General features: G+C 45.3%; 1 protein-coding gene across 2 annotated transcripts in view; it reads left to right on the forward strand.

Annotated features, from left to right (window-relative positions):
• kif6 (kinesin family member 6) overlaps positions 1-21,703 on the forward strand; it is a 261,943-nt gene that overhangs the window by 66,608 nt on the left and 173,632 nt on the right. For both annotated transcript variants that reach the window (XM_029766851.1, XM_029766852.1), the window contains 3 exons: positions 10,622-10,828; positions 11,200-11,343; positions 14,148-14,234. In XM_029766851.1, the coding sequence (XP_029622711.1) occupies positions 10,622-10,828; positions 11,200-11,343; positions 14,148-14,234 (438 nt within the window). The remainder of the gene's footprint in view (positions 1-10,621; positions 10,829-11,199; positions 11,344-14,147; positions 14,235-21,703) is intronic.

Here is a 21,703-nt window from a genome sequence, read left to right on the forward strand (position 1 = left end):
GCGACAGTGCCCCGTCTAGAGCTTCCGGCGACAGTGCCCCGTCTAGAGCTTCCGGCGACAGTGCCCCGTCTAGAGCTTCCGGCGACAGTGCCCCGTCTAGAGCTTCCGGCGACAGTGCCCCGTCTAGAGCTTCCGGCGACAGTGCCCCGTCTAGAGCTTCCGGCGACAGTGCCCCGTCTAGAGCTTCCGGCGACAGTGCCCCGTCTAGAGCTTCCGGCGACAGTGCCCCGTCTAGAGCTTCCGGCGACAGTGCCCCGTCTAGAGCTTCCGGCGACAGTGCCCCGTCCAGTGCGTCCGGCGACAACCTCCAGTCCGGAACCGGCGCGGCCGGAGTCGCCCTCCAGTCCGGAACCGGCGCGGCCAGAGTCGCCCTCCAGTCAGAGGTCTCCAGCGACGCGCATCATTTTGGTCCAATCCTTACGACGGCCGTGACAAATATAAAATATATTTTGATTTGTTTAACACTTTTTTGGTAACTACATGATTCCATATGTGTTATTTCATATTTTTGATGTCTTCACTATTATTCTACAATGTAGAAAATAGTAAAACTAAAGAAAAACCCTTGAATGAGTAGGTGTTATACATTTTTGACCGGTAGTGTAACCAAATAAAAAATTATAGGCAAAGAGGGAAGCGTTTCATCGCAATCGTGCAGTCATTGCAATTCTTTCACATACATTTTTTGTTGTTGCATTAATTTGTTTTTGTCTTCAAAATTATTTATTTGCAATATTATTTAGCTCTCAATACTTTTGGGTTAATGTTTTTCTGTCTATCAATATTTTTGTTTCGAGTACTAAGAATTTTCTCTAATTCAAAAGGTTTGCTTGGTATTAAAGGGACTAAAGTCATTCCATATAGAACATCCACTGTTTGCTTGGTGCTGCCTGAAATTAAATTGCATTATTTTCGCCCGCTGTCTACACAACCTACCCCACAATTTCAAAGTGTATACTACATCGCTAGTGAATGATATGTCTTCTTCATGACATTTCTGATAAAAATGTCTGAAAGCAGTGTAACTCAAAACCTCAGAGCAAAACCCCTGAGCAAGCCTCTTCTGTATCCCAAATAAAAATGAAATAACATTTAATTCATCACATGCGCCAAATACGACAGGTGTAGACTTTACAGTGAAATGCTTACTTACGATCCCTTTCCCAATTATGCAGAGTTAAAAAGTATCAAAATTAGAGGAATAAAAACATATTTTTTATGTTTTTTTTAACTGACCACATAGGGAATATGGGTGCCATTTGGGACATAATCTCTGACAATCATTATGAATATTCTGTATTATTGACAAATGCACTATGTATACCTTATGACAGTGTCGTATAGTCTAATTTTAGATGCTCTGTAGTCTTTGGAAACACTTTTTCCTTAGTAAAAACCCTGAGGTCCTACTGTCCTTATGTTCACAACCTGTTGGAGCTGGGTTTCGAACCGGAAACCTTCCGGTTGCTGGTCTGCTTCTCTAACCTCAACAAACTGGCTATGGGGGAGTACTGTATTTGGGAACTCCTATTGGGCACAAGGATACTCTTTCAATGTTCTGAGCTCGACAACCTAGAGTCTTTGTCTTAAATTGTAAAAATTCACTGTCTCTTGTTTTAGTCCTCTGACAATCAAGCACAGCTGGGGAACACTCTGTGTATAACCCATGTGTCCATTCATAACGGTCCACCCACACAAATAACCTTTTGTTAAAGGTTCCTCTTTGGGGCTCGATCCTTCATTAGAAGCCCCTCGTGCTTCAAGGAACCCAAATAATCGCTAACATCAATTTATCCACATCAGACCACTGTATTCCAGTTCCTCAAATTCTTTCTTTCATTCTTTATTTTCATTCCCTTGTTCTCTCACTCTTGAGTATTCACGCCAACACTCAGAAGACCATGATCTCATTGGCTCTGAGATTTGGTAGCTCCATTTTTTTTTAACATTGGATAGGAAACACACCTTTTAACCACCCTCCACCCCACCAGGAAGTCTTTCCTTTCATCTGGTCTCTGTCCCTCCCTCTATTCCTTCGTCCCTCACCTCTGGTCAGCCCACATGCGGGCCTCGCCCCTTTAACGCCATAATCACTCCCCCTCACTGCTAGTGGGATTTACTGTTCAGTACTCTTCTCCTGGTGGTCCTCACAAGCTGCATGCTGTCAGGGGGTCCTGCTCTTGTTTTTTTTATTTTTTTTACCCAAGCCCAAAGCCCCTCATTTACAGCTTGCCGACTCATCGACCCATGCGCTCCATGTGTGGTCGACGTGTGGTCAGTGTTTGGTCAATGTGCGGTCAGAGGCATACAGAGGTGGTGCAGGGTCAGCTCACTAGTGGATAAACAGACATTGGTCTGGTGGGTTTGAGTCATCCCTTCGTGTTGCTGTTTTCCACGAGACGAGATATATTTGGGTAAAATAGGAGGTATAGAGAGGGGGGAATAGGTGAGAGAGAGTGGAAGAGGGAGGGCGTGATGAGTTAGTAATGTGACATTGGAAGAGGGAGATTGGTGAGACAGAGAGAAGGAAGAGAGGGAATGAGGGAGTGGAAGAGAGACTGAAAATGATGAGAGCGAAAATGACCTTCCAGCTAGAGGATATGGCAATGGATTGGGCAAAGAGACAGAGAGGCAGTCCCTATCCTTTCCTATTTTCTATAGTAGAGAGAGAGTGTGATAATGCAGTCAGTCGGAGTCAAACCAATGTGGTATAATCTAGAGGTCGACCGGTTATGATTTTTCAACACCGATACCTATTATTGGAGGACCAAAAAAAGCCATTACCAATTAATCGGACGATTTTATATATATATATATATATGTGTATATAAAATCATATATATATGTAACCAACTTCCGACTTCAACTGTATGTATTATATTAAGTTAAAATAAGTGTTCATTGTTCATTCAGTATTGTTGTAATTGTCATTATTACATATATACACTGCTCAAAAAAATAAAGGGAACACTTAAACAACACATCCTCGATCTGAATGAAAGAAATAATCTTATTAAATACTTTTTTCTTTACATAGTTGAATGTGCTGACAACAAAATCACAAAAAAATTATCAATGGAAATCCAATTTATCAACCCATGGAGGTCTGGATTTGGAGTCACACTCAAAATTAAAGTGGAAAACCACACTACAGGCTGATCCAACTTTCATGTAATGTCCTTAAAACAAGTCAAAATGAGGCTCAGTAGTGTGTGTGGCCTCCACGTGCCTGTATGACCTCCCTACAATGCCTGGGCATGCTCCTGATGAGGTGGCGGATGGTCTCCTGAGGGATCTCCTCCCAGACCTGGACTAAAGCATCCGCCAACTCCTGGACCGTCTGTGGTGCAAAGTGGCGTTGGTAGATGGAGCGAGACATGATGTCCCAGATGTGCTCAATTGGATTTAGGTCTGGGGAACGGGCGGGCCAGTCCATAGCATCAATGCCTTCCTCTTGCAGGAACTGCTGACACACTCCAGCCACATGAGGTCTAGCATTGTCTTGCATTAGGAGGAACCCAGGGCCAACCGCACCAGCATATGGTCTCACAAGGGGTCTGAGGATCTCATCTCGCTACCTAATGGCAGTCAGGCTACTTCTGGCGAGCACATGGAGGGCTGTGCGGCCCCCCAAAGAAATGCCACCCCACACCATGACTGACCCACCGCCAAACCGGTCATGCTGGAGGATGTTGCAGGCAGCAGAACGTTCTCCACGGCGTCTCCAGACTCTGTCACATCTGTCACGTGCTCAGTGTGAACCTGCTTTCATCTGTGAAGAGCACAGGGCGCCAGTGGCGAATTTGCCAATCTTGGTGTTCTCTGGCAAATGCCAAACGTCCTGCACGGTGTTGGGCTGTAAGCACAACCCCCACCTGTGGACGTCGGGCCCTCATACCACCCTCATGGAGTCTGTTTCTGACCGTTTGAGCAGACACATGCACATTTGTGGCCTGCTGGAGGTCATTTTGCAGGGCTCTGGCAGTGCTCCTCCTGCTCCTCCTTGCACAAAGGCGGAGGTAGCGGTCCTGCTGCTGGGTTGTTGCCCTCCTACAGCCTCCTCCACGTTTCCTGATGTACTGGCCTGTCTCCTGGTAGCGCCTCCATGCTGTGGACACTACGCTGACAGACACAGCAAACCTTCTTGCCACAGCTCGCATTGATGTGCCATCCTGGATGAGCTGCACTACCTGAGCCACTTGTGTGGGTTGTAGACTCCGTCTCATGCTACCACTAGAGTGAAAGCACCGCCAGCATTCAAAAGTGACCAAAACATCAGCCAGGAAGCATAGGAACTGAGAAGTGGTCTGTGGTCTCCACCTGCAGAACCACTCCTTTATTGGGGGTGACTTGCTTATTGCCTATAATTTCCACCTGTTGTCTGTGCCATTTGCACAACAGCATGTGAAATTTATTGTCAATCAGTGTTGCTTCCTAAGTGGACAGTTTGATTTCACAGAAGTGTGATTGACTTGGAGTTACATTGTGTTGTTTAAGTGTTCCCTTTATTTTTCTGAGCAGTGTATATATATATATATATAATATGTATATGTGTGTATATATATATATATATATATATATTATATATATGTATATGTGTATATGTGTATATATGTATGTATGTATGTATGTATGTATGTATGTATGTATATATATATATATGTATATGTATATATATATATATGTATATGTATATGTATATGTATGTATGTATGTGTGTATATAATATATGTGTAATAATGACAATTACAACAATACTGAATGAACAATGAACACCTATTTTAACTTAATATAATACATACAGTTGAAGTCGGAAGTTTACATACACTTAGGTTGGAGTCACTAAAACTCGTTTTTCAACCACTCCACAAATTTCTTGTTAACAAACTGTCGTTTTGGCAAGTCGGTTGGGACATCTACTTTGTGCATGACAGAAGTCATTTTTCCAACAATTGTTTACAGACAGATTATTTCATTTCACTTTCACTTTGTCACAATTCCAGTGGGTCAGAAGTTTACATACACTAAGTTGACTGTGCCCTTAAACAGCTTGGAAAATTCCAGAAAATTATTCCATGCCTTTAGAAGCTTCTGATAGGCTAATTGACATAATTTGAGTCAATTGGAGGTGTACCTGTGGATGTATTTCAAGGCCTACCTTCAAACTCATTGCCTCTTTGCTTGACATCATGGGAAAATCAAAAGACATCAGCCAAGACCTCAGTAAGAAAATTGTAGACCTCCACAAGTCTGGTTTATCCTTGGGAGCAATTTTCAAACGCCTGAAGGTACCACGTTCATCTATACAAACAATAGTACGCAAGTTTAAACACCATGGGACCACGCATCCATCAAACCGCTCAGGAAGGAGACATGTTCTGTCTCCTAGAGATGAACATTCTTTGGTGCGATAAGTGCAAATCAATCCCAGAACAACAGCAAAGGACCTTGTGAAGATGCTGGAGGAAACAGGTACAAAAGTATCTATATCCACAGTAAAACGAGTCCTATATCGGCATAACCTGAAAGGACACTCAGCAAGGAAGAAGCCACTGCTCCAAAACCGCCATAAAAAAGCCAGACTATGGTTTGCAACTGCACATGGGGACAAAGATCGTACTTTTTGGAGAAATGTCCTCTGGTCTGATGAAACAAAAATAGAACTGTTTGGCCATAATGACCCTCGTTATGTTTTGAGGAAAAAGGGGGAGGCTTGCAAGCCGAAGAACTATCCCAACCGTGAAGCATGGGGGGGTGGCAGCATCATGTTGTGGGGGTGCTTTGCTGCAGGAGGGACTGATGCACGTCACAAAATAGATGGCATCATGAGGCAGGAAAATTACATGGATATATTGAAGCAACATCTCAAGACATCAGTCAGGAAGTTAAGCTTGGTTGCACTTGGGTCTTCCAAATGGACAATGACCCCAAGCATACTTCCAAAGTTGTGTCAAAATGGCTTAAGACAACAAAGTCAAGGTACTGGAGTGGCCATCACAAAGCCCTCTCCTCAATCCTATAGACAATTTGTGGGCAGAAATGAAAAAGCGTGTGCAAGCAAGAAGGTCTACAAACCTGACTCAGTTACACCAGCTCTGTCAGGAGGAATGGGCCAAAATTCACCCAACTTATTGTGGGAAGCTTGTGGAAGGCTACCCGAAATGTTTGACCCAAGTTAAACAATTTAAAGGCAATGCTACCAAATACTAATTGAGTGTATGTAAACTTCTGACCCACTGGGAATGTGATGAAAGAAATAAAAGCTGAAATAAATCATTCTCTCTACTATTATTCTGAAATTACATATTCTTAAAATAAAGTGGTGATCCTAACTGACCAAAGACAGGGGATTTTTACGAGGATTAAATGTCAGGAATTGTGGAAAATGTATTTGTCTACCATGTATGTAAACTTCCGACTTCAACTGTAAATAAAATATATTTAGTCTCAAATAAATAATGAAACATGCTCAATTTGGTTTAAATAATGAAAAAAACAGTGTTGGAAAAGAAAGTAAAAGTGCAAATGTGCCATGTATAGAAGCTAACGTTTAAGTTCCTTGCTCAGAACATATGAAAGCTGGTGGTTCAATATTCCCAGTTCTTCAATATTCAATAATATAAGAAGTTTTAGGTTGTAGTTATTATAGGAATTATGACGCGTCGACTTTTTCTCTCTCTACCATTTGTATTTCATCTGCTTTTGACTATTGGATGTTCTAATAGGCGCTTTACTATTGCCAGCCTAATCTCAGGAGTTGATTGGCTTGATGTGTAACGCCCTGGCCATAGAGAGGTTTTTTTTTGTTATCTATTTTGGTTAGGCCAGGGTGTTACATGGGTGGGCGTTCTGTGTTCCTTTTTCTATGTTTTGTATTTCTTTGTTTTGGGCCGAGTAGGGTTCCTAATCAGAGGCAGCTGTCTATCGTTGTCTCTGATTAGGAATCATACTTAGGCAGCCTTTTCCCCACCTGTGCTTTGTGGGATCTTGTGTTTGTGTAGCTGCCTGTGAGCAGCCCAGAACGTCACGCTTCAGCTGCATTGTTTTGGTGAGTTTTCATATTTATTAAACATGTGGAACTCTAAGCATGCTGTGCCTTGGTCTACTCCTTTAGACGATCGTGACATGTCATAAACAGTGCTGTGAATCAAGCATTGCTAAGAGCTGCTGGCAAATGCAGTAAAGTTAGAATGCCTACCACCGCTCAGTCAGACTGCTCTATCAAATATCAAATCTTAGACTTAATTATAATATAATAAACCCAGAAATACGAGCCTTTGGTCATTCATTTCGAAAACAAAACGTTTATTCTTTCAGTGAAATACAAAACCGGTCCGTATTGTATCGAACGGGTATCAACCCTAAGTCTAAATATTGCTGTTATATTGCACAACCTTCAATATCATGTCATAATTATCTACAATTCTGGCAAATTAGCTCGCAACGAGCCAGGCGGCCCAAACTGTTGCATATACCCTGACTCTGCGTGCAATAAACGCAAGAGAAGTGACACAATTTCCCTAGTTAATATTGCCTGCTAACATGAATTTCTTTTAACTAAATATGCAGGTTTAAAAAATATAAATTTCTGTGTATTGATTTTAAGACATTGATGTTTGTGGTTAGGTACATTTGTGCAACGATTGTGCTTTTTTTCGTGAAAGCGCTTTTGTTACATCACCCGTTTGGCAAATTTGGCTGTGATACGATAAATGAATAGGCACCGCATTGATTATATGCAACGCAGGACAAGCTAGTTAACCTAGTAATATCATCAACCATGTGTAGTTAACTAGTAATAATGTGAAGATTGATTGTTTTTTATAAGGTAAGTTTAATGCTTGCTAGCAACTTAACTTGGCTCCTTGCTGCACTCGCGTAACAGGTGGTCAGCCTGCCACACAGTTTCCTCGTGGAATGCAATGTAATAATCGGCGTCCGTAAATGCTGATTAATCAGTTGACCTCTAGTACAATCAGTAGTAGAAGCAGCGGCTTAGACCGCTGGACCACCCCTGGTGACATGAGGAATATTTTAACCGGTGTGCTGGTTTTTGCATCACTGATTATTTGGACTAATCACGATTTTGTGGTGGTGTACCTACATGTACACCTTTTGACTTTCGGAAAGGGGAGGGCTTAATTCGGCCCATAGACTTGGCTGAGATGATATCAGAGGAGTGGGTGTGTACTCCAAAGAGGATGGTTCCACCACTTGCACTAGGCTAAACTGTGTCTGTCTGTCTTGTCCTGTTCCCTGACTCTCTCTGGGCCCACCTCTATTTTTAGCCCTCAGAAAATCACCCTCAGCATTTTTGTACATCCCCAACCAGATGTTTATTACTCGTCAGTCATACATGTCAGGGTTTTGATGTTGTCCTTCCCACTGAGGGGGAGGGAGGGATAGGGAGAGAGCAAGCCCTTGTGGTGATGTACTAGCTGGTGTATACACTGAGTATACAAAACATTAGGAACAATTTTGCACCCCGTTTTGCCCTCAGAACAGCCTCAATTTGTTGGGACATGGACTCTAGAAGGTGTTGAAAGCGTTCCACAGGTCAACAATTCCTTCGACCCAACAGGTCAACTGTTTCCTGCAATTGTCATACCCCATTCAAAGGCACTTCCATGTTTTGTCTTGCCCAACCTCTGAATGGCACACATACACAATCCATGTCTCCAATTGTCTCAAGGCCTAAAAATCCTTCTTTAAGCTGTCTCCTCACCTTCATCTACACTGATTGAAATGGATTTAACATGTGAAATTAATAAGGGATCATAGCTTTCATCTGGTTAGTCTCATGGAAAGAGCAGGTGTCCTTAATTTTTTGTATATAGTTGTCACGTCCTGACCAGTAAAAGGGGTCATTTGTTATTGTAGTTTGGTCAGGACGTGGCAGGGGGTATTTGTTTTATGTGGTTCGGGCTGGTTGTGTTAGTAGTTGGGTGTTTGATTTATTATTCCGTGTTTTGGGCACTGCTATGTTTATGTATTTCTATGTTTAGTCTAGTCATTTCTAATTTTAGGTAATTGGGGGTTGGACTCTCAATTGGAGGCAGGTGTTTTCTAGTTGCCTCTGATTGAAGGTCCTATAAATAGGTATGTGTTATTATTTTGTGGGATATAGTTCTTGTTTAGCTATGTGTGCCTGACAAGACTGTCAAGTTCGTTTTGTGTTTTGTATACGTTTTTTGGTGTTTTTTCCTTCACATGAATAAAAGAAGATGAGTGTACATTTTCCCGCTGCGTCTTGGTCTCAACCCTACGACAACCGTGACAATAGTGTAGATCACGGAGGTATAATAAGAACTAGAGCCTGCATTCAAGATGTCTGCCCGTTGTTTTCAAAGTAATCTACTCACGTTCGCATATGCCGCTTCATGGACCGTCTATATACGGTTTATTCGGACCAACATCACATGTGCATTAGCACTTGGGAGCTGCAACGACGTCATCACATCATCCAAAAACAAGGCAGACATTAGATTAATTTTGACGGTTGATATCTTAAGCTGTGAATGATGAAGAAAAAAAAAAGAAATCGGCCTCCGCGACAGTTATAATTCAATGGATGTTTTGTTCACAAAGATGATGAATAAAGTGTCTTATTAGGAATTTTCTAGTCTGACTTATCTATGTGGCTGTGAATAGAAATGATCTTTCTGGGCTGAGCGTCAGTTGAAGTGCAGTACCGAAGCAAAACTGTAGGAGCAGTCAAAACCATGCTTCTTGACCAGAACCCTGGTCCCTTGATATAGATGGGGAAATACACCGTCCCCTGTCTTTTGATCTGGTATAAGCGGAAGTCGTCTTTCTAATGTCAAACTGATTTGCTTTCATGGAGGACTGGCCTGACTTGTGAGGATGACCATGGGTGGCTTTTGACAACAACAAAAAATATTCCTCATGTCGTACTCTGGTGGAAGAAGTTTGATCCAAATTGGATGTTGGTACTTTACCGTATTTATTGAATATTACATTAATTCTATACATTTAAATTGCCAATTTGGTTGCAATCAATTATGTTAATTTCTCCAAGATAAAATTACATTTCAACAAAATAATGTTTCAGGAATGATAATCTTACCAATTTCATAGCAATCTGAGATGGTGGGTGTCATGGCTTGCTGAAATGACATGGAATGACTGTAGTAAGATGGTAAGATGCCTCTTTCTCAATTCGTCTTTCTGCGATTCCTCGCTCCTATCTCCTCGCCTCCTGTTTAACCGTATTGGAGAAGGTCCAATGTCCCTCTACGCAGAACTTCTCATCAAATGCCTTTTGTAAAGGAGGTTAGGAGAGAGGATGCGAAGAATCGAGGAAAGATGAATTTAGAAAGAGCTAGTGTCAATGTCTGGACAGTCATTTCAGGCATTTAATGTTGTGGGGGTGTTTTTCGACAGTACCTACTGGAGAGCGCATTGCAGAAATGATTGGTGATTAGGCCTAGATGCAAAGTGTGGGTACCGTCACTATGCCGGCCTCTCTCTCTCTCTCTCCTCTTCTTTCTGTCAGTTTGCATACCTTTTTATTTTGAAGAGGAGTAAAAACTTACATTGGGTATACAAACTCTCCACCTCCCCCCTCTCTGCCCCTTTCCTCTACTTCTTCCCTCCCCAGACCCCTATGAACCAGGCATCCACACGTTCTCACTGCATCTTCACCATGCACGTGTGTGGCCGTGAGCCCGGCTCGGTCACCGTACGGCGTTCCAAGCTACATCTGGTGGACCTGGCAGGCTCGGAGCGGGTGGGCAAGACAGGCGTGTGTGGGCAGCTGCTCACAGAGGCCAAGTACATCAACCTGTCACTGCACTACCTGGAGCAGGTCAGAGTTCAGAGGTCACATAAGGTTTAAACAGGGAGGGGAACAAGGTCATACAAGGGGGAGAGCAGAGAGGAGGAGGAGGGTTGTTGTGGGTTTTATGCATACTTCCTCACAGACATAGAAGTTGTATCCAGGTGTCATAAAGTTCCTTGCCATTCTACTATGTTTGATGTCATCCTTCTGAATGCACCTTAAATCTCTGAACAATTCATAGTTGGAATATTTCTGTCCATCAGCCGAAATGCTTGTTTTTGCGCTTGTTGCCTCTTAATTAATAAAATAGCATAAAAGAATGCGGTACCTGTATACATCTGATCTAGTACTCAAATTCCTCTTCGTCTTCCCCTTTCTTCCCTCTCTCTTTGAGTCAGGTCATCATTGCTCTCTCAGAGAAGAACCGCTTGCACATTCCGTACCGAAATTCCATGATGACGTCGGTGCTGCGGGACAGCCTGGGAGGGAACTGCATGACCACCATGATCGCCACTGTGTCTGTGGACAAGAGAAATGTTGATGTAAGAGTTCCCCATTCACTCCCTTTGCTGTCACCATGGGCCAAATCCAATAGATTGTAACCAGGGAACATTTGGTGCAAATCTCCCATTGATTTTAAAGACCCAATTCTTTATTCTGAAAAGCGGCTGCACCTTTAATGCATGATTTATAGAAGTCAAACTTTTGGATTTGAAGTTAGGTTGTTGAAAAAAAACATGGAAACAATTGGGTAAACGAGGGACGACAAAATGACAATGCCTTGCAACATTTACCTGGAGCTAACTCTGCAGATAGCACTACTGGGTGATTTGAAAAGTCATAGTCAAGCGGTCAATAATATAATATTACTTTTACCAAAAATGTTTGCTCTATAATTTACAGTCGTGGCCAAAAGTTGAGAATGACACAAATATTCATTTTCAAAGTTTGCTGCTTCAGTGTCTTTTGATATTTTTGTCAGATGTTACTATGGAATACTGAAGTATAATTACAAGCATTTCATAAGTGTCAAAGGCTTTTATTGGCAATTACATGAAGTTGATGCAAAGAGTCAATATTTGTAGTGTTGACCCTTCTTTTTCAAGACCTCTGCAATCTGCCCTGGCATGCTGTCAATTAACTTCTAGGCCACATCCTGACTGGCAGCCCATTCTTGCATAATCAATGCTTGGAGTTTGTCAGAATTTGTGGGTTTTGTTTGTCCACCCGCCTTTTGAGGATTGACCAAGTTCTCAATGGGATTAAGATCTGGGGAGTTTCCTGGCAATGGACCCAAAATATCAATGTTTTGTTCCCCGAGCCACTTAGTTTTGCCTTATGGCAAGGTGCTCCATGCTGGAAAAGGCATTGTTCCTCACCAAACTGTTCCTGGATGGTTGGGAGAAGATGCTCTCGGAGGATGTGTTGGTACCATTCTTTATTCATGGCTGTGTTCTCAGGAAAAATTGTGAGTGAGCCCACTCCCTTGGCTGAGAAGCAACTCCACACATGAATGGTTTCAGGATGCTTTACTGTTGGCATGACACAGGACTCACCTTGTCTTCTCTGTACAAGCTTTTTTCCGAATGCCCCAAACAATCGGAAAGGGGATTCATCAGAGAAAATGACTACCCCAGTCCTCAGCAGTCCAATCCCTGTACCTTTTGCAGAATATCAGTCTGTCCCTTATGTTTTTCCTGGAGAGAAGTGGCTTTGCTGCCCTTCTTGACACCAGGCCATCCTCCAAAAGTCTTTGCTTCACTGTGCATGCAGATGCACTCACACCTGCCTGCTGCCATTCCTGAGCAAGCTCTGTACTGGTGGTGCCCCGATCCCGCAGCTGAATCAACTTTAGGAGACGGTCCTGGCGCTTGCTGGACTTTCTTGGGCGCACTGAACCCTTCTTCACAACAATTGAACCACTCTCCTTGAAGTTCTTGATGATCTGATAAATGGTTGATTTAGGTGCAATCTTACTGGCAGCAATATCCTTACCTGTGAAGCCCTTTTTGTGCAAAGCAATGATGACGACACGTTTCCTTGCAGGTAACCATGTTTGACAGAGGAAGAACAATGATTCCAAGCACCACCCTCTGAGTCTTCCAGTCTGTTATTCAAACTCAATCAGCATGATAGAGTGATCTCCAGCCTTGTCCTCGTCAACACTCACACCTGTGTTAACGAGACAATCACTGACATGATGTCAGCTGGTCCTTTTGTGGCAGGGCTGAAATGCAGTGGACATGTTTTGGGGGGATTCAGTTAATTTGCATGGCAAAGAGGGTCTTCATGCAATTCATCTGATCACTCTTCATAACATTCTGGAGTATATGCAAATTGCCATCATGCAGACTTTGTGACAAATATGAATTTTCATTCTCAACTTTTGGCCACGACTGTACAATCTGTAGAAACTCTGAGAATAGAAAGGTTATTTTGTGAAACATGACAGAACAGTTGAAAAATATATATCAAATAGAAATCCAATATGGATGGTGTTCAGAGATATAGATGGGACGGGTTGAATGGAGCTGAAGGGTGGTACTAATAACAAGATAACTAATGTAAAATATATTGTGTCCTTAAAATGTATATTGGTTTAGAATGTTTATGAAACAGCACAGTTAAAAATGTATGGCAACTAGAAATCAAACTGGATAGTCTTCAGAAATATATTGGAGGGGTTGAGGGTAGCGGAAGGACAGGAGTAAAAACAAACAAAAGATAACTATTGTAAAATTGTGTCCAATAAATATATATTGTATGCATAAGCTGGAGGTAAGTGTTGTTCATTTAGTTTACTCCAATTAGGGGAGGGGTGGTAGGGTTTGTGGAAAATGGTAAATGAAAATATATTAACATTTATAAACTGTTTTCACTTGGACATTATGTGTTATTGTGTGTAGATTGCTGAAAAAAGTAATATTTAATACGTTACAGCCTTATTCTAAAATGTAACAAAATGTGGACAAAGTCAAGGGATCTGATATACTTTTTTTATGGTGGTTTGGAAATGATGCAGACAATTACGTTGATAGAAGTTACAATCTATCTACAATATTAAAGCTGATCTACCCCCCCCCCCCCCAAAAAAAAATAGCACAACGCCTCCATCTACAGAGCATAGTATTTATGACCTTAAATGCTATCGCAGAGACAGTTTCTGTCTTTAGTTGGATGGGGTTAAGATCAAGTCTGGGTTAGGGAAAGCTGATCTTGAATTAGTTGTTTAGTTCATTAAGGAACTGGAATTGGAAATGGGGAAATTATAGCCATCCAGATTGAACTATCTCACCGTCTCTCTCTTTCCCCCCTCTCTTCCTCTCCTCTTTCCTCTGTCTATCAGGAATCCATCTCCACATGTCGCTTTGCCCAGCGGGTCGCTCTGATCAGGAACGAGGCTCTGCTGAATGAAGAGATGGACCCTGCCCTGGTCTGTCTGTCCGTTCATCTGTCTGTCTGCCCGTCTGTCTCTCAGTATTTGTCTGTCTTTCTGCCTGTCTGTCACTGTTGGCCTGTCTATCCATTCTTACATTTGTTTGTCCATCTTGGTGTGTCCTCTCCTGACCTCCGTCACCCAGGATGAGTCTTTCCCCCCCTCTTGCTCGTCTGTGTGGTATTTAGACTGCTGCACAGGGCTGTTTGTGTTCTAGCGCTGTGTGTATGCTAGAATGCGTTTTTCAGCCCAATACCTCAAGTCACAGCCTTTTCTTTGGAAACAGCCAGTTGGAGAAGGAACATACTACTGCGTGTGTACACATTAACACACACACACACACAGGTTTGCTGCTTGATGAAGATTAAATAGAGGCCATATTTTCTGGTGGTGCTGTTTCAATGACAAACAGATGTATGAAAAGAGACAATGTGTGCTCATTGATTGCTTTTTGCAAAACCTTGAGGGGATATTTTGGTGCTCCATGTAAAAAAAACTGTACAGAATTATATAGCAATTCAAGTCTTCTTTCTGTGGAAACAGTAGGTCAATTGGGGTACTGTGGATGATCTGTGCTCCCCCCATAACCTTAAAACTATAAGTATATTTTCAACCCTCTTTCTCTCATTTCCCTCTCTTCCCCCTCCTTCCCTGTTTCTCGCTCCCTATGTTGCCCCTGTGCTTAAAACAATGACGTCAATTATGCATCTTTAAATAGGCATATCTGTTGGCAGACCCGGTTGTCTCTTCATAGGCGTCTGCACCCTGCCCAAAGGATAAACCTAGAGGAAACACTGACCATGATATCCCTTCCCGTATGCTAGGAGGATATAGTTGTGTGTATTATTGTACGGGGCTTGGCTTGCATTACCAAACCCTGCAGAGGTATTTTTAAGAGAGTCTGCGGCTGGCCGTTAATTGAGCTGGTGTCTGGGCTGGCTGGTTTAAATTGGGGAGTAGCTGCCCTTTCAGTTCTGGGTAGTAGTGTACCACTCTGCAGGTCTTTTCTCCAGAGAAATCTCACTCACTCAATGGACACACTCACTCACTGGACACACTCACTCACTGGACACACTCACTGGACACACTCACTCACTGGACACACTCACTCACTCACTCACTGGACACACTCACTGGACACACTCACTCACTGGACACACTCACTCACTCACTCACTGGACACACTCACTCACTCACTCACTGGACACACTCACTCACTCACTCACTGGACACACTCACTCACTCACTCACTGGACACACTCACTCACTCACTCACTGGACACAACTCACTCACTCACTCACTGGACACACTCACTCACTCACTCACTGGACACACTCACTCACTCACTCACTGGACACACTCACTCACTCACTCACTGGACACACTCACTCACTCACTCACTGGACACACTCACTCACTCACTCACTGGACACACTCACTCACTCACTCACTGGACACACTCACTCACTCACTCACTGGACACACTCACTCACTCACTGGACACACTCACTCACTCACTGGACACACTCACTCACTCACTGGACACACTCACTCACTCACTGGACACACTCACTCACTCACTGGACTCACTCACTCACTCACTCACTGGACTCACTCACTCACTGGACACACTCACTCACTCACTCACTGGACACACTCACTCACTCACGGACTCACTCACTCACTCACTGGACACACTCACGGACTCACTCACTCACTCACTCACTGGACACACTCACGGACTCACTCACTCACTCACTCACTCACTGGACACACTCACTCACTCACTCACTCACTCACTGGACACACTCACTCACTCACTCACTGGACACACTCACTCACTCACTGGACACAGTCACTCACTGGACACACTCACTCACTGGACACACTCACTCACTGGACACACTCACTCACTGGACACACTCATTCACTCACTCACTCACTGGACACACTCATTCACTCACTCACTCACTCACTCACTCACTCACTCACTGGACACACTCACTCACTCACTCACTGGACTCACTCACTCACTCACTCACTCACTGGACACACTCACTCACTCACTCACTCACTGGACACAGTCACTCACTGGACACACTCACTCACTGGACACACTCACTCACTCACTCACTCACTCACTTACTCACTCACTCACTCACTCACTCACTGGACACATTCACTCACTCACTCACTCACTGGACACACTCACTCACTCACTGGACACACTCACTCACTCACTCACTCACTCACTGGACACACCTCACTCACTCACTCACTGGACACACTCACTGGACACACCTCACTCACTCACTCACTCACTCACTCACTGGACACACTCACTCACTCACTGGACACACTCACTCACTCACTGGACACACTCACTGGACACACCTCACTCACTCACTCACTCACTCACTCACTCACTCACTGGACACACTCACTCACTCACTGGACACACTCACTCACTCACTGGACACACTCACTCACTCACTGGACTCACTCACTCACTCACTGGACACAATCACTCACTCACTGGACACAATCACTCACTCACTCACTCACTGGACTCACTCACTCACTCACTCACTGGACTCACTCACTCACTCACTCACTGGACTCACTCACTCACTCACTGGACTCACTCACTCACTCACTGGACACACTCACTCACTGGACACACTCACTCACTGGACACACTCACTCACTGGACACACTCACTCACTCACTCACTGGACTCACTCACTCACTCACTCACTGGACTCACTCACTCACTCACTCACTGGACTCACTCACTCACTCACTGGACTCACTCACTCACTCACTGGACTCACTCACTCACTGGACTCACTCACTCACTGGACTCACTCACTCACTGGACTCACTCACTCACTCACTCACTCACTCACTGGACTCACTCACTCACTCACTCACTCACTCACTCACTCACTCACTCACTCACTCACTGGACACATTCACTCACTCACTCACTGGACACACTCACTCACTCACTCACTCACTGGACACACTCACTCACTCACTCACTCACTGGACACACTCACTGGACACACCTCACTCACTCACTCACTCACTGGACTCACTCACTCACTGGACACACTCACTCACTGGACTCACTCACTCACTCACTGGACACATTCACTCACTCACTCACTGGACACACTCACTCACTCACTCACTCACTGGACACACTCACTCACTCACTCACTCACTGGACACACTCACTGGACACACCTCACTCACTCACTCACTCACTGGACACACCTCACTCACTCACTCACTCACTGGACTCACTCACTCACTCACTGGACTCACTCACTCACTCACTCACTCACTGGACTCACTCACTCACTCACTGGACTCACTCACTCACTCACTGGACTCACTCACTCACTCACTCACTCACTGGACTCACTCACTCACTCACTGGACTCACTCACTCACTCACTGGACTCACTCACTCACTCACTGGACTCACTCACTCACTGGACTCACTCACTGGACTCACACACTCACTCACTGGACACACTCACTCACTCACTCACTCACTGGACACACTCACTCACTCACTGGACACACTCACTCACTCACTCACTCACTGGACTCACTCACTCACTCACTCACTCACTCACTGGACACACTCACTCACTCACTCACTCACTCACTGGACACACTCACTCACTCACTCACTCACTGGACACAGTCACTCACTGGACACAGTCACTCACTGGACACAGTCACTCACTGGACACAGTCACTCACTGGACACACTCACTCACTGGACACACTCACTCACTGGACTCACTCACTCACTCACTGGACACATTCACTCACTCACTCACTGGACACATTCACTCACTCACTCACTCACTCACTGGACACACACATTCACTCACTCACTCACTCACTCACTGGACACACTCACTCACTCACTCACTGGACACATTCACTCACTCACTCACTCACTCACTGGACACACACATTCACTCACTCACTCACTCACTCACTGGACACACTCACTCACTCACTGGACACACTCACTCACTCACTGGACACACTCACTCACTCACTCACTCACTCACTGGACACACCTCACTCACTCACTCACTGGACACACTCACTGGACACACCTCACTCACTCACTCACTCACTCACTGGACACACTCACTCACTCACTGGACACACTCACTCACCTCACTGGACACACTCACTGGACACACCTCACTCACTCACTCACTCACTCACTCACTCACTCACTGGACACACTCACTCACTCACTGGACACACTCACTCACTCACTCACTGGACACAATCACTCACTCACTCACTCACTGGACACAATCACTCACTCACTCACTCACTGGACTCACTCACTCACTCACTCACTGGACTCACTCACTCACTCACTCACTCACTGGACACACTCACTCACTGGACACACTCACTCACTGGACACACTCACTCACTGGACACACTCACTCACTCACTCACTGGACTCACTCACTCACTCACTCACTGGACTCACTCACTCACTCACTGGACTCACTCACTCACTCACTGGACTCACTGCCACTCACTCACTGGACTCACTCACTCACTCACTGGACTCACTCACTCACATCATCTGGACCTCACTCTCACTCACTACTCACTGGACTCACTCACCTCACTCACGCCTCACTCACTGGACACACTCACGGACTCACTCACTCACTCACTCACTCACTCACTCACTGGACACACTCACTGGACTCACTCACTCACTCACTCACTCACTGGACACACTCACTGGACACACCTCACTCACTCACTCACTCACTGGACACACTCACTCACTCACTGGACACACTCACTCACTGGACTCACTCACTCACTCACTGGACTCACTCACTCACTCACTGGACACAACTCACTCACTCACTCACTCACTGGACACACTCACTCACTCACTCACTGGACACACTCACTCACTCACTCACTCACTGGACACACTCACTCACTCACTCACTGGACACACTCACTCACTCACTCACTCACTGGACACACTCACTCACTCACTCACTCACTCACTGGACACACTCACTCACTCACTCACTCACTGGACTCACTCACTCACTCACTCACTCACTGGACTCACTCACTCCCTCACTGGACTCACTCACCTCACTCACTCACTCACTGGACTCACTCACTCACTCACTGGACTCACTCACTCACTCACTGGACTCACTGGACTCACTCACTGGACTCACTCACTGGACTCACTCACTCACTCACTGGACACACTCATTCACTCACTCACTGGACTCACTCACTCACTGGACACACTCACTGGACACACTCACTGGACTCACCTCACTCACTCACTCACTCACTCACTCACTGGACACATTCTTCACTCACGGACACACTCACTCACTCACTCACTCACTCACTCACTGGACACACTCACTGGACACACCTCACTCACTCACTCACTCACTCACTGGACACACTCACTCACTGGACTCACTCACTCACTCACTCACTGGACACAATCACACACTCACTCACTGGACACAACTCAATCACACACTCACTCACTGGACACAACTCACTCACTCACTCACTCACTGGACACACTCACTCACTCACTCACTGGACACACTCACTCACTCACTCACTGGACACACTCACTCACTCACTCACTCACTCACTGGACACACTCACTCACTCACTCACTGGACACACTCACTCACTCACTCACTGGACACACTCACTCACTCACTGGACTCACTCACTCACTCACTGGACTCACTCACTCACTCACTGGACTCACTCACTCACTCACTGGACACACTCACTCACTCACTGGACTCACTCACTCACTCACTGGACTCACTGGACTCACTCACTGGACTCACTCACTCACTCACTCACTCACTGGACTCACTCACTCACTCACTGGACTCACTCACTCACTCACTCACTCACTGGACTCACTCACTCACTCACTGGACTCACTCACTCACTCACTGGACTCACTGGACTCACTCACTGGACTCACTCACTGGACTCACTCACTCACTCACTGGACACACTCACTGGACTGACTCACTCATTCACTCACTGGACACACTCATTCACTCACTCACTGGACTCACTCACTCACTGGACACACTCACTGGACACACTCACTGGACTCACCTCACTCACTCACTCACTCACTCACTCACTGGACACATTCATTCACTCACTCACTGGACACACTCACTCACTCACTCACTCACTCACTCACTGGACACACTCACTGGACACACCTCACTCACTCACTCACTCACTCACTGGACACACTCACTCACTGGACTCACTCACTCACTCACTCACTGGACACAATCACACACTCACTCACTGGACACAACTCAATCACACACTCACTCACTGGACACAACTCACTCACTCACTCACTCACTGGACACACTCACTCACTCACTCACTGGACACACTCACTCACTCACTCACTGGACACACTCACTCACTCACTCACTCACTCACTGGACACACTCACTCACTCACTCACTGGACACACTCACTCACTCACTCACTGGACACACTCACTCACTCACTGGACTCACTCACTCACTCACTGGACTCACTCACTCACTCACTGGACTCACTCACTCACTCACTGGACACACTCACTCACTCACTGGACTCACTCACTCACTCACTGGACTCACTGGACTCACTCACTGGACTCACTCACTCACTCACTGCACTCACTCACTCACTCACTGGACTCACTCACTCACTCACTGGACACACTCACTGGACTCACTCACTCATTCACTCACTGGACACACTCATTCACTCACTCACTGGACTCACTCACTCACTGGACACACTCACTGGACACACTCACTCTCTCACTCACTGGACACACTCACTCTCTCACTCACTGGACACACTCACTCACTCACTCACTGGACACACTCACTCACTCACTGGACACACTCACTCACTGGACACACTCACTCACTGGACTCTCTCTCTCTCTCTCACTGGTCTCTCTCTCGCTCTCTCTCACTGGTCTCTCTCGCTCTCTCTCATTGGTCTCTCTCTCTCGCTCTCTCTCACTGGTCTCTCTCGCTCTCTCTCTCTCTGGTCTCTCTCTCTCTCTCACTGGTCTCTCTCTCTCACTCACTGGTCTCTCTCTCTCACTCACTGGTCTCTCTCTCTCACTCACTGGTCTCTCTCTCACTCACTGGTCTCTCTCTCTCTCTCTCTCACTCACTGGTCTCTCTCTCTCTCTCTCTCACTCACTGGTCTCTCTCTCTCTCTCTCTCACTCACTGGTCTCTCTCTCTCTCTCACTCACTGGTCTCTCTCTCTCTCTCTCACTCACTGGCTCTCTCTCTCTCTCACTCACTGGTCTCTCTCTCTCTCTCAACTGGTCTCTCTCTCACTCA

Source organism: Salmo trutta, chromosome 12 (assembly GCF_901001165.1).
Source record: "Salmo trutta chromosome 12, fSalTru1.1, whole genome shotgun sequence".
NCBI classification, from domain to species: domain Eukaryota; kingdom Metazoa; phylum Chordata; class Actinopteri; order Salmoniformes; family Salmonidae; genus Salmo; species Salmo trutta.